Here is a 14472-nt window from a genome sequence, read left to right on the forward strand (position 1 = left end):
CTAAGCTTAGAATTTCAAGAAACTCTGCTCCAAATTCATCCCCATAATCACTAGCCTCGATGAGATTTAATTGACTGGAGCCGAACGCTGTGGGTGACGTCACACTGTAAGTCAATTTAGATCAACATTGCTAAACACCAGGGGGAAAAAAACATATTAATTGTAAACAAATAATAGTTTTTTCATAATGTTGTGTAGATTTCTCGCTATAACCGTGGTGTTTACTGGGCTTATGACTTAGCGAAGCTTTTGACTGAAGACTATAGGTAGAAACTGTCACCTGTTTAAAATATTAGGCCGTATCCATATATCAATAATGCATTCCAGCAGTAGCAAACATTTATCGCAGTTAAATCGAATTGTCCTGGTTTATTCCTCCAGTTGTAATCTTAACACTTGGTCACTTTGAAACCCTGATCCACGGTTCACATTGATTAAACTCTTATATCCATAATTTAACAGCTGCGTGTCGACAGAGAAATGAAACTTTGATGAGACCAGTGTGCTACAATGCTTCATAGACTGCAGTCTGGAGACAAACTGGGCAATATTGACAAATGCAACTTCCGTGAAACTGCTCTGTTCAACAATAGATTTTAATACGACCATGAACGACCAATCAGATGAAGAGAGGTAGATAAATGAACGAGGGTTGATGCATAGTTTATTATCAAATAGAGAAAGTTTGGTACGTAGAACTCAGTCAATGTGGAAAGAGTGTGTGATATCTGGGGAAAATATAAACACCTATAACTGAATCACTGCTATAGATAACTTTAATGTTATACTGTGGAACATTCCAGGCGACAACTACCATAGACTGTATATATAAATGGACATAGCTAACCTGCTAGCCACCGCGGTCCAAATAGGAAGTGATCATGGGTGCGCTTCCGGCTCCATCGACTCTGGCTCCAATTCACTTTACATTAAAAAAAAAACTGTTGCTTCTTTCTCTGTAACTGCTGCTGTTAGACTCATTATATTGTTCTTAAACTGTTCGTACTGATAGACCATAGAGATGAAGATATATAAAGATAAACCATGACAAAAAGCGTTTGTTATTTGAAAGATGTTCTCCTTCCTTTAGTACTTGTTCAAAACTCTAATTGAAGTTGGCACAAAGAGGATTTGACCCACTTGGTGTTCAGAACAAGAGAGTAGGCCTGTCACAATGTGGAATTTTGAAGACAATATAGACAATAAACAATAATTTTATACCAAATTTATGCCACTGACACAATAACCCTAAAGCCTAACCAAAAACTACTACTACTACTACTACTACTATTTACTAGCTGCAGTAAATGAATAGCAGAATGAAGCACTTTAGCACTTAGTTTATATCTATAATGAGTCATAAAATGTATTCATTCAACCCGCTACTTCCCTACGTCTACAAATAGAAAGTACCCTCGACAAATACTGACCCCAAAATGTATTGTTCCATGTATCATATATTGAAAAATAAGTCAATATAGGAGAATAAGCAGAATCTTGTGGCAGATGGGAGCAGTCCGTACTGAGTGGAGTCGGAGGAGATCAGAGTGCCCTTACATAATCCTGACGGTCTTATTTAAGAGACCCTTAGACATCTCACAGCCAATCCAAGCTGCCAGGATGCTCTAGGTTTCAGCGAACCAGACCAAACTGTCATAAAACAATTGCATTTCTGGAGGAAGTGTAAGTGTTTTGTTTAAAGGTGATGATGAACTGATCTTTACTGTCTTAAAAAAGTTCAAAACAGAACTCGCAGTTTGCAGGAATCCAAAGTTATTCCTCACTTACCTTATGCATTCTGAGCATCCAAATTATTCACCGTGATGTGTTCATAAGTGCAACAACAACTAGCACGCTAACAAGCACTTCCTGACTATCAGACAATAAAATGCTTTATTATCTTGCAGCAGACTTATTTTGAGCTGCTTATACAATATCTCTGTACTGGAGCCAAGCAAATTTTGTTCAGATAGATCCAGGGCCTTGAAGTAGTCCATGAATGTTTTCGATAGTCAGACACGTCCACGCTCAACTCTGTGGTAGGTCTATGTTTGAGAATCTATTGTATTCTTCTCCATTTGGACCTTAACCCCAGTTTTCTCTAGTTTCACATCAACAGCTGCTCTCTGTGCCTGACTCGCTCTGATCAGGTTACTACGGACAAGTCAAACGGGCTCTAATGAAAAGACTCAATGAAAGGACGGCATCTATAGACTACAGGTCCAAAACATGTATCTCTCTGGTCTTAGTAGCATTATATTTTGAAGTTAACGTAATTAGAAGGACAAAACTTTAAACTATGCACAAAATCTGGGTATTTCAAAGGATGGACCAAAATTAAGTTCATATCATGTCAAAAGGAATAATCCAAGAAACACAAATATTCAAATCATGATTATCAAGATGACGCTTTTGTCACTTATAGCCAAGGAGATACAGAAGTAAAAGTATATGGTCTGTAAAATCTATTCTGACAACATTATATTCAAGTTTTATATAAAAGTTGTGAAGTTAATTTGCTAAATCTCAGCATTCAGTAACTACCTCTGTCCGCAAATGTTTATCCTGATGATTAGTGACGAGATCAAGTGCCCATTTCATTTGCCTAGTGCTTAAAAAAAATTGTATATTTTTAGAGATTTTTGCCCCAATCTCAGTTTAAAAGTACACTATGTAATTTTTTTCTGGTACGGAGGGTTCGCCACCTCCTTGGACATGTTGTGGCTTTGATTGCGATGCCTGGAATACTGCACAGTGGAGAACACAGTAAGAAAGTTTTGCAGCAATAGAAACACTTTGAAAAAGTTATGCAGAACTTTACAGGTAAACCAATGGTGTCGCCGTGGAGATAAACCGGTGCCCAATTGTGATGTCATTTGAAACAGGTCCCCCCGGTGTAACAGATCATCTGGAGAGCCAGGTTTAAGAACTCGTGCACGGTTTATTTCAGCTTTCAGCCTCTTACATTGAGACACATTTAATCAAAGCACACTTCCACAAAAAATGAATGACTTTTTCCCTTTTTTCAATAAATAAACTTTAAATAAATAACAACAAGAGCAACCAGCTTTAAAAAAACAACAACAACAAAACATGGAAAAATAAAGCTTTTACAGATAATAAATAACAGTTAAAAAAAACAAAAAACAATAAAATAAAATGTCTTCCCTTCATCTGGTCAATATCTACAAAGTGCACCACAAGATGAGACAACGTGAACAAAAACAAACATCTGAAACATTTTGAAATAATAACATCTGATTGTCAGTACGTCATTGCAGTGAATCAAACACGTCGTGACACAGCCGTGAGGTCAACTACAGCCTAATTTCTGGTGGATTCAAATCATAAAAACTAAACTCAAACTTTCACGTCTTCTGTTTTAGTGAAATCACCATGACAGGAATGAGGTAGGCGCCACCTTGTGGAGAGTGCCGGTGGTGCGTGAGTATTGTGGACACAGTGAGTTATTACAGTTTTATTGCGATGCATTCACTGAACTGGGACAGTGCAGGACGCTGTGTGAGACTGTGGAAATACAGAAATAAACCACAGCCTTTGAACGCCTCTTTTACAAAATACATGCAACTTTGAAACCAAAACCAATCTCTATGTAGGATACCTCTACAAATCAACAGTTAGAAGAAATATTAGTAATATTAGCAGACAGTGTTTGCTACATTTTACATTTCTATTTCATTATGAAGATACAGAACGCATAAACATAATTTTGCAAATCAGCAGAAATAAATATTGTCAAGATGAAAAAATATAGCATAGAATAACAAAACCTGTTTAGTGATCTACAAATGTTGCTATATTCTACCTCTGAGTGACTTGTTGAGATATCCATCATGAGACTTGTTTGGTCTGAACTTTGACAAAACAAAGTAGAACAATACAATTCAATGGGCTGCCCTATGAAAAGCAGTGATATATTCACAGATATTTACAGATTCATATAAAAAACTCATTTGTACAATTATTGTCTTTTAAATCAGTTCCTCTTTTTGAGAGATCACAGTCTGTTTATGTCAGAGTCGAGCCTTTAGCCCTGGACCAGCTCCCCACACCAGCTTCAGAATCACAGAAACACTCCAGAACAAAGAATAAGAGCAAAGCTGTTTGTGAAACACTGCAGTCTGAGCCTGTCTCACAATACTGACAACTCATGAAGCAAAGTCCTCACTTTTAATCCATAAATAAATAATCAATTAATACAATTAAATATTTTATATTAAGAACAGCTAAATTTAGGTTTCAATAAAAATAGGAGCTCCATGAACAGTAGACAGATGATAGGCCCAGATTAACACTGACGCTGAGGCCTGTGCGCGCAGTGAGGCCTGTGCGCGCGGCCTCGGGCTTCACTCTGGTCAAACTTAAACCGCGTGACCAGGTCAGGTCCACCTTGTAATGAAACTATGGTCCAGGCTCGTGTCTCTGACAAAAGGGCGCGTGCCTTATGGGTCTGTGCGCGGGTGCGCGCCAGGCTCAGTGAGTTGCTGAGAACTTCATCCTCTTCTGTTTCTGCCGCTGGTTACAGAACCACACGCGAACCACGTTTTTCTTCAGGTCTAGTTTCTCTGCGATCGCTGCGATCTTCTCTGAGGACGGCCGCGGTTGCACCGCGAAGTACGCCTCTAGGGAACGCTTTTCTGGGGCTGCGATGCTCGTGCGCTTCCTCTTTTTGTCCGCACCACTGAAAATTTCTGGTTTGGCCATCTTCTCTCGCTGTGCGCGCTCTGCCTCCTCGAGCCAGGCCTCCAGGATGGGTTTCAACGCCACCATGTTGTTGTGGGACAGAGTCAGGGACTCAAAGCGGCAGATGGTGCTCTGGCTAAGGCAGCCCACGCCCGGTATCTTCAGATTTGCGAGGGCCGCGCCCACGTCCGCTTGTGTCACTCCGAGTTTGATGCGACGCTGTTTGAAGCGCTCTGCAAAAGACTCGAGCTCTCGTGGGTCTGGCTCTGCTTCTACACCTCCAGAGCCGAGTGAGCCATGAGAGGCCAGGCTGTGCGCGTGCATGTTGACAGACTGCCCGTGGTGGTGGTGGTGGGGCATGTGGTTGATGGCGGACATATGCGCGTGCGCGCCGTGTGTGGCTGCGGAACAGACGTCAGGGCCCGCCATGGCTCCCAGCGCGAGGCCGGGTGTCAGGTGCTCGAGCAGGTCGCCCTCGAGGCCCTGCGCAGGCTGGTGGTGCGTGTGGTGGTGTGACGTCAGCACAGACGGGTGGTGCAGGTGCCCAGACGAGGACGTGGGCGTGCACGTCATACTGGTCATGGTGGTCATGGTGTGGTACGTGGCGTCCGGTTTGAACGGGTGACTCTTCTGCGCCACGATGTCCACGGCCGCGAGGGCCTCCGCGCGCTGCAGCAGAGACTCATCAAAACCCGCGAAGATGTTCCCCTGGAGCTGCACGGGACACAGGAGAGAGGAGGACGGGTTACTCTGTGTGCAGGGCCCAAAACCAACAAATATGTCTGTATGTTTTGTACATGTTTTAGAGAAGATATCACTGAACAGAGAGAACTATGGGCCTGTTCCGTCTGAGCCGGGGCCCTGGAGTGAAACATAGACTAGTTTAGTTTAACCAAATACATGCGGCTTCATAATAATATTTCCTTATCTAAGATGTAACGATAGGGAGTAATTTTGTTAAGGCATAAAATTGTTAGGGGTCGATACACGTTTTTTTCATGATCTCAAAAAAGTTAATTTAAAAATGTGTTTTACTATAACACTTCCTAATATGTTTATTTTGTAAATGTCTCTCTTTGCTCAAGCATTTGCGTCTCAGGGGTTTTACGCACTTGCCACTGAAGTTAACTCCCAAATAATTGAAAGATTGGTAAATTATTTATGAATCTTTTTAATTGTTAATGTTAAATGATGTCACCTTGATTTCATTAATTTTCAAATGATGAACTCGAGGCTCTCGTTTACAATGAATTTCTTGATTAAATAATACTAGTATTACTAATAATAAAGTGTTAAACCTCTAATCCTGGGGGTTTCTCTTCCGTGTTCCGTGGGCAGTGGGACAGTCTTAAATATACAGCGCTCCGTTGGCCGCGGTTGGAGCAGCCTAGACTTCCTCTGGTATAATATATTCTTATATCCAAGAATATATTCTTGTCTGTGTGGCGCTAACCCTGTCTGTTTCCGCTTTTAACTCATTTAAAATTTAATATTTACGACGCGCTCGTGAATAATTTCTGTCGCAATCAACTATTTTGGATGTGAATCAGAGACACTTCTCCATGAGACATGTGGCCCCTGTGCGCCAAGAGTCAACTGAGCTGTTTTGATGAAGTTGGTTAAAATGACATTTCACATTATTACATGGTTACATAATAAATCCGTTTTATTTATTTTATTTTGAATAGGATCAAATGGAACAAGCGCGTGTGTTTTTGTGTGAGATTAACAAATATCATCATCTTCATTGTGCTTTTAATGCTGGAGTCTTGAGCGTAAAGTTCTAACGGGGTTTCCGTCTGTTAAAAGAATTATAATGATTTGTTAGATAGACAAATAATGAAAGTTGTTTTTTTTTTTTTTTCATCCATGACAAAAAATGGACATGCCCAATGTCAGAGACTCGGAGAAATGAAAACTACAACATCTCATGTTCATCAGAATCATAAATAAAAAGGGTTTGTAAGAATGTATTTAAATGATGATATAATGCATTTTAAGAGTTGGCTTAACGTCGGGCTTTTCATTTCGTTCTGTTACAACAGTCACTCAGAATAAGACTTTATGCAATATTCACAATGTGTCAAGGCGCGTGATGCAGCCCGTGCGTTTAAGTGCGCAGAGGGATCCATATGGAGCGGGCTAAATGCACAGCTCCATCCACAGTTTATGTAACTCATGTACTCATGCAGAGGGGCGCTTTTAGGAGCGCAGGGTGAAAGCAGCTCTTTGAGTCCAGAGAAAGGGGAACAGTTATATAAACATGCGCAAAACAAAACCAACACGTCACATCTGGGAAAGAGGAAAGTGTTTTTCTTATTCGTTGTTATTTTGCAATTATATCGTGCGTTATAACATTGATAATTACTACAATGGAAATCTCCTTTCACACAGTCAGCCAATACGAGTAAGAACGAGAATTCGGTCTCAAGTTAAACATTTTTACAGAAAACAAATCCTGCAGATTTCGAGAAGTTTTTACTGATTTCCATTATAATAAAATGCAGTTCTCACTTTTGTCCCTAATGGAAACTTTGATATTTTTTTCACTCTTTGGTGTTTTGGATTTTTATTTTTTTTAACCAGTGAAACAGATGTGCGTAAATGTGTTAAATCATACTGCAATTTAACCAAAAGCTCAGCACTAAGTCTTTAAATCCATATGTCTTAAAGAAGGTTGCAGAATAAGTTGTAACTCTGAAATGTGTCTCCATCTTTATTCCACACGAGTCTGTCAGAAACTCCATTGTCAGTTTTGTATCCGCGAAACGTTTTGAGTCATTGAGGGAAATGAACTATGATAATGTGCTAATTATTTTTGAAAATGTCAAGTATTTTACGTTTTAATGTGAGAGCATATTTGTGCAATTTCAGACAAAACATTGTCCACGTTAGAGTGAAATACAATGACAAAATAAAGTGACCACTGGGATAATTAGTCCGCGCGCCATGTAGAGGCTTTAAAAGCGCAACCTTTTGAACATTTTAACTCGAAATTGTTGCACTTCAGTTTCCTTATTTTTGTGTGTTATGTGAGACTGTTATGCAATTTTAGTCCTAGGTCTTTTTAGTAAATCTCATTAAACATAATTCATTTTACAAGGTGTTTCAAAGCTTTTTAATTTATTGGTGCGTAAACGTCACAGATTTTCAAAGAGCATAAAACTATGGCCTGTTCTAGTTTTACGCACGTCTTTTAAATCACATAATGAAAACATGAACAGGTCCTAAGAGCCTGACCGTGAGCGCGTGTCACTTACCGAGGGCGTGGGGAGGCACGCGCGGCGGATGGCCTCGGAGCTCGAGTGCAGAGGCGTGTACTTGGGCTCGTGCAGGATGGGGTGCACGCTGAACGGTTGTTTGCTGTTCATGGACATCATGATTGCGGAGGTAAGTGAGGGGCGCGGGCCGTCGTCCTCGAATGGATCCGTTTTGAAAGGTTTTTCTCTGAGCCACGCGTCCCGAAAGCGCGCAAAAAGTGTGGTGTGCCGCAGGGACACGCGCAATGTGCACAACAGCAGCAGCAGAAGAAGAAGAGGTAAGTCCACGGAGCGAGCGCAAGTCCACAGCGTGTGATAAAAACGCGCAGAGGAGAGGATTTAAGAGACGGAGCGGAGAATGGAGCGAGGTGATTGGACAGGAGCCTGGAGAGATGCGCCAATCCGAGGACACGACCTGAGGACAGATCACGCCCATGAGGAGACAGAAGGGAGATGGAGAGGCAGAGAACAGGCCTCCGTGACTCTAACACACTGAGAAGCGCTTTATTAACACCGACTTTACGCCTTAGTTAGCCAGTGTGCCAAGAAATGTAACCAAAACCATGAGGGGAAAAGCACATGGAATAATAGGCCTATATGTATATCTAAAACAGCCACTTCAATGGAACAAATACATGCTTTATAAGGAATTTCATTTAAACAGTACAGATTTTTGATGTTTGACCAATAAATAAATACAAAAAATCACCAAAAATGTAGGCTATACTCAATAATTCTGCTTATAAACTATATTAATCACATTATGCATTGTCACACATATGTCACACCACAAAATCTTGAATTTCAAAAATGCACTTCATATTTAATTTTTCTAAATCTTCATTTCTGCTGGCTCTGCACATTCCTCACATCCAAACAGTTCCACAGTTGTTTATCAATGGTGGGAATCCCATTGAGTTTGCTGTAATTAATACATTTATGAATCGATGATCATTAAAGTTTGATGGTTCAAATCTCAGACCGGTGTCACTCTCTGAGACTGAATGAAAGAATAAACAGGGCTAAAGAGCACGCGGGTAGACAATCAAATATTTAGAGGAACAGCGTTGAAGGCAGTGCCGTTAGTGGGAGACAACGGAAGGGCAATAATTATCAGACAAGACTGGCCAATACTAATCAATAAATCATACAAAACAAACGCTACAGTCGTCATGTGTTTAGGCCAAAGGAGACACCGAGTGGAGCAGTGATGAAGCTAAAGTTCTGCACAACTGAAAACACTCAGAAAAGTCACGTTTAAATATGGATTACATTTTTCTGTAATATCAACAGTTTTGAAATGTCCACTATTTTGGTCACAGTCGCCTTAAGGAAAGACTTGGATCATAATGACGTGGATTTAAAATGATTCACAGTTAATTATTACCCTAAGACTAACTCCTAACCCCTTAATTAAGTAGTTACTAAGCTTCTAAGTCTTTTTAATAAACTATTTGTTCATTATGAATTAAGTCGTTCATCATGTTTTACTACGGCTATTAAGATGTAGTTATTATAAAGTTTAAGATCTCTTTTATAGCTTCTTATTTTAGATTCAAATATAACTACTAATAATAATATGTTTTATTGAGTCACTTTACAAAGTACAACCAAAGCTGCCATTCTACGCCATTGGCCACACTGAACATTAATCACACACACACCACATTGGTCAGGTGGATGAGGTGTGTATCATGCCCAAAGACACAACAACAGTATTAGTTGTTTTCAGTTTCTTGTATGTGATGGTATTATACTTCCAGATTGGGGGCAAGAGTATGTTTTTCCTGTGGATTACGTTGTACTTTCCTGTGAAATATCCAAAAAGGGAAATTCACAAACATTGACTCAACATTGATTGGTGAATTCTATTAGTGACCATGAACTTGTCAAATTATTGCAAAAATCTGCATCTTACCAATGTTCATTTGATCTGTTTTCTTCTCTTAAGTATTATTGTCTATGGAATATTGTGACATCATCTGTAATCCAGCAGTTGGAATGAAGATCAAACTGGATTGGATTGAAGTATTAAGTGAACTTTGAGTTATGAATCATTTGCTGGTAAACTGAATAAGTTAGTTGAGTCTGGGGTTCAGAAAGTTTCCAAAACTGAAACCCCAAGTTACCTTTATTACCATGAGTTATATTGTGTCTGTTTTACCTGAAGTTGAATATTTAGCTTATATTTAAAACTGCATTACAATTATACATTTCCATCTCTGACTCGCACTGTAACTCTAACATAATACCTCATAATCTCATGTTTAAACTCATATTTAAGACGACGCACACGAGTCTCAGTTTTGGCGCTGGAGTAACTTGGCCTTTGGTTTGTGTTGACTAAGTTTGCAGCGTTTCCAGGCGACTCGGGCCATGGATCTCTTTTAAAAGACCGAAACCTGAGTTGCTCCATTGTCCCTCCGCGTCCCCAGCTCCTCCTCATCAAATATAGATCAGCCCAGCTCTGACGGGACAGGCCTCCACCGGGACACGCCGCTACAGCTGGGACATGCAGGGAGGAAGTGGGCATCTGCAGTTCATTCACAGGTAGATTTAGACTGGCACTGCTGATGAAATTTAGGGTGAACTTTGTGGTGTAGTTTCGGGGACTTTTTAACCCCAAAAACCAACTAGCTCCTGCAGTTCTCCAGTAGTGATTCGTGGAGATTGAGATTTGTTTTGCAGCAGGATAGAAATATGAACTAGAAATCAAGATAAAGAACTAAAAAAATACACTTAACACAACACTATGCACGTAGAATAAAAATATAAGACTACAACACTATTATGTACGACAAGTGGCTATGACTGTGTATAAATATATATAGTTATAAAGTAAGTAATAGCAAAATTGCAGTGCTGTGCCAAAAACACTGCCAGCTCAGTTCTTGGTATCTGTCCCGTCAGTGGTTATAATACAACAGTAGCTCAGTTGATAGAGCGCTTGTCCACTGATCCAAAGGTTGAGCGGTCAGATCCATTGTTGGCGGAGTGATTTCAGGTCCCACAGATGAATGCTGTCATTGGGCAAGACACTTAACCCACCTCACCCCCTGTGTCTGCGTACGCCGGTGTATGATTGTGTGTGTGAATGGGTGAGTGGTTCCTTGAGGTAAAACGCTTTAAGTGTCTTGAAGTTGGATGGAATGGACAGTATTACCACAATATTTTGAGCATTCAAGTCTCCTGCATTAGACATCCAGTATTCTGCCTTTTTACACTCCCGGGCTACTCCATTTATTGAGGAGGAAACAACAACAGCACAATGTATTTACTGTGAGTATGGGACCAGGGACTTGAGCGTTGAGCACATTGTATAGTATCATCGATGTAAGGCTATTGAGTAGGCCAGATAACAAGGACTGAGCTGGCAGTGTCCTTCACACAGCAGGAGCATCTTCACCAGTAAAACCTGTTTCAGAACTTTATTTTAACATAAAACTGGAATAGATCGATACGTATAATTGAATCAACATAATGTGAATTTATTACTTTTGTCATAAATTGTTAGTTATTGAGTTATTTTCAAACATTTTGCCTTTGAACTCAATTGAAGAGAATGACCTGTTTGAAGGAAAATGACATGATTAAAACCAATGCACAATTTGTCATTTCAAATAAGGTTTTCCATATGTCAGACACATTATAAATGTTTGTCCTGTTGCTGGAATATCATATTTTGAAATTAACTGTGCCCCACTGCCAACCTCTCTCTCCTTATCTTTCTCCCCTACCCTCCTCTTTCTCTCCCCGTCTCTCTCCTTAACCCTCTCCCCCACCCTCCTCTCTCTCCTTACCTCTCTTCCCCATCCCTCTCTCTCCTTAACCCTTTCTCCTGCCCCCCTCTCTCTCCTTACCTCTCTCCTTCCCCTCTCTCTCTCTTTACCTCTTTCCTTAACCCTTTCTGCTGCCCCTCTCCCCCACCCCCCCCTCTCTCCTTACCCCTCTCTCCTGCCCCTCTCTCTCTCCTTACCTCTCTCTCCTTACCCCTCTCCCCACCCCCCCTCTCTCTCCTTACCTCTCTCTCCTTACCCGTCTCTCCTTACCCCTCTCTTCTGCCCCTCTCTCTCTCCTTACCCGTCTCTCCTTACCCCTCTCTTCTGCCCCTCTCTCCTGCCCCTATCTCTCTCCTTACCCCTCTCTCCTTACCCCTCTCTCCTTACCCCTCTCTTCTGCCCCTCTCTCCTTACCCCTCTCTTCTGCCCCTCTCTCCTTACCCCTCTCTTCTGCTCCTCTCTCCTGCCCCTACCTCTCTCCTTACCCCTCTCTTCTGCCCCTCTCTCCTGCCCCTATCTCTCTCCTTACCCCTCTCTCCTTACCTCTCTCTCCTTACCCCTCTCTCTCTCTCCCTTACCCCTCTCTCTCTCTCCTTACCACTCTCTCCTTACCCCTCTCTCCTGCCCCTCTCTCTCTCTCCTTACCCCTCTCTTCTGCCCCTCTCTCCTGCCCCCTCTGTGAATTATTGATACTGAGTAAAATGTGACGTTGTAAACTTGGCGACTGTTCAGGCCCAGCTCGACCACACGGACTAATGCAGCCGCCTGTAGGGGAGCTGCTAAATATTTGATCGTCTGCCAGTGCAAATTAAAGACACGCGGCTGGAACAGGCTTGTTTAGCTCCGAGAGGTCTACTTTAGCTACACCTGCGTTTACTGCTCTGCACCTTCAACTGGGGCAGCAAGACACGCCTGGTTTTATCCAACGCTGACTCTTACAAAACGAACGTGAGATTTAGAGATTCAATCAAGTAATTCTCGAAAAACACATCCATGGATAGTAGCATCTGAAATTATGTTTCGGCAGGTATGGCATCTGGAAGAAAATATGTTAAATCTTTACGCAAACGGTTTAAACATGACACATATGACATCAGTATTTGAAACTGAGCCTAAACCTGGACTAGAAATGTGAACGCAGCCAACAAATTAGTGGATTAAATATCAATATATAGTGACTGAGGTACTGATGCTTTGATAATATTGAAGTGGTGAGGATAATAATGGCTATAGACCAAATAAAATCCCTTATTGTAGATTAGTTTCAATGCATTTTAATACAAAACTCATTGGTATCCACATCTGATCAATATTGTGATACTTTCCATACTTGAAAAACAAAAATCACTGGTATTGCCGCTTACTTACACCACTGCGTTCATCGTTACTATATTGTAAATACCACAGCGAGGCCAGTGTCCCCCTCTGTACACAGTAGATGAAATATACATGAAGTACAGTAGCAGTAGTGGCTCCAGCAGCGTGTGATGGAGGGCTCTTCAGGACGGGCCCCAAAGGAGAAGATTGTCCATTAAGTGTGTCTGAACATGTATCAATAAAACATATCAGCTCCAGATGATCACAGGACTGGACGTCTTTAGGATGTGATCTGTGATTGGTCACCGTTAGTAACACGTGTGGTATGGGGTATTTTATTTATCGTGTTTGGTTTGGATGTATCTCACTATCCCATGAAATTAATAGCTCATATTTGACTATCTTAAAATGTTGATTTACGTGTCTCAAAGATGCACTGTGTAACTTTTTTTTTTTTTTTTCTGGGGTTAGAACTTGCTTGTTTTCATGGAGACGTTATTGCTTCGGCTGGAATCTACAACAAAATGGCAGGTGGTTTCATTGCTCAGAAAAATAAATCACTTTTTGTATGTAAGCGGGCTTGCCTCACCACAGATCTGACCTGTCACTTGGCTTAATGGTGTCACCTGCTTGTCTCTGGCCTCTGCTCTACTAGAAAAGTTATACAGTGCACCTTTGACACTGTCCATGGACCGTTTTTCAGGATCAAACCTCCAACCACAACCGCTAATCTGAAGACATCTAATCTGAATATTCTTTTATCATTCAGAAGAAAATATATGACTTCTTTTTACCCGAGATAAATGACTTGTAAGCCGCCATGTTTGATTTTATATGAACAGACCATTTCTCTGATTGGTTGATTCGCCGGTTAATCACGACTATCTGAAATCAGGGAGACAGACATACGTTTTTGCCAAATTAGTATTGTCACAGTGTGTGTTTCTGGCAAGCAGGTTGGTGGAAAAAAGACAGACATCAATCAAAATGTGGAGATTATGATTGAGGTTACGAGCCTAACTTTAACCGTTAACTAGAATCATGTCTTTTGAATAGATTTCGTCGCTCCTGCTCCTGGGACGTCTACTCTTGGGGGCTCATTTGCATTGGTTTTGAGTCACAGATTGTGGCAGAGTCTTGTTCTGACACGGTTTGGTTTTGTTTACTTGTGTTGTCTTTGTTCCACTGACTATTCTTGTAAAGCCCATGTAAATGAGTGTCTATGGGGATGGACGGGACTCCACTGTCAGGAAGAAAAGAGGATGTGAACAGAGGCAGGAATGAGACAAATCTGAAGACAGTCTCCCTTTTCAAAGCAATATTTGATCAGACTCAACCCAAATCTCTCTATTTAGGATTATATCAGTGGTTCAAGAAGGACTAGAATGAAGCTGGGTTAGGTACCAAACCTT

General features: G+C 41.1%; 1 protein-coding gene across 1 annotated transcript; it reads right to left on the bottom strand.

Annotated features, from left to right (window-relative positions):
* Nucleotides 1–4281: 4281 nt before the first annotated feature.
* Nucleotides 4282–8252, bottom strand: pou4f4 (POU class 4 homeobox 4). The gene is made up of 2 exons (XM_033978773.2): nucleotides 7965–8252; nucleotides 4282–5418 (listed from the first exon to the last, which is right to left on the bottom strand). The coding sequence occupies exons 1-2, from the start codon at nucleotides 8082–8084 to the stop codon at nucleotides 4495–4497; spliced, it is 1044 nt and encodes a 347-aa protein (XP_033834664.1). The 5' UTR covers nucleotides 8085–8252; the 3' UTR covers nucleotides 4282–4494.
* Nucleotides 8253–14472: the final 6220 nt, after the last annotated feature.

This window comes from Periophthalmus magnuspinnatus, chromosome 14, assembly GCF_009829125.3.
Source record: "Periophthalmus magnuspinnatus isolate fPerMag1 chromosome 14, fPerMag1.2.pri, whole genome shotgun sequence".
Lineage (NCBI taxonomy): Eukaryota > Metazoa > Chordata > Actinopteri > Gobiiformes > Gobiidae > Periophthalmus > Periophthalmus magnuspinnatus.

Coding starts and splice junctions, on each gene's coding strand:
- pou4f4 (XM_033978773.2), bottom strand. CDS start 8,084: ATGATGTCCATGAACAGCAAACAACCGTTCAGCGTGCACCCCATCCTG. Junction 5,419..7,964: donor CGTGCCTCCCCACGCCCTCG/GTAAGTGACACG, acceptor TGTCCCGTGCAG/CTCCAGGGGAACATCTTCGC.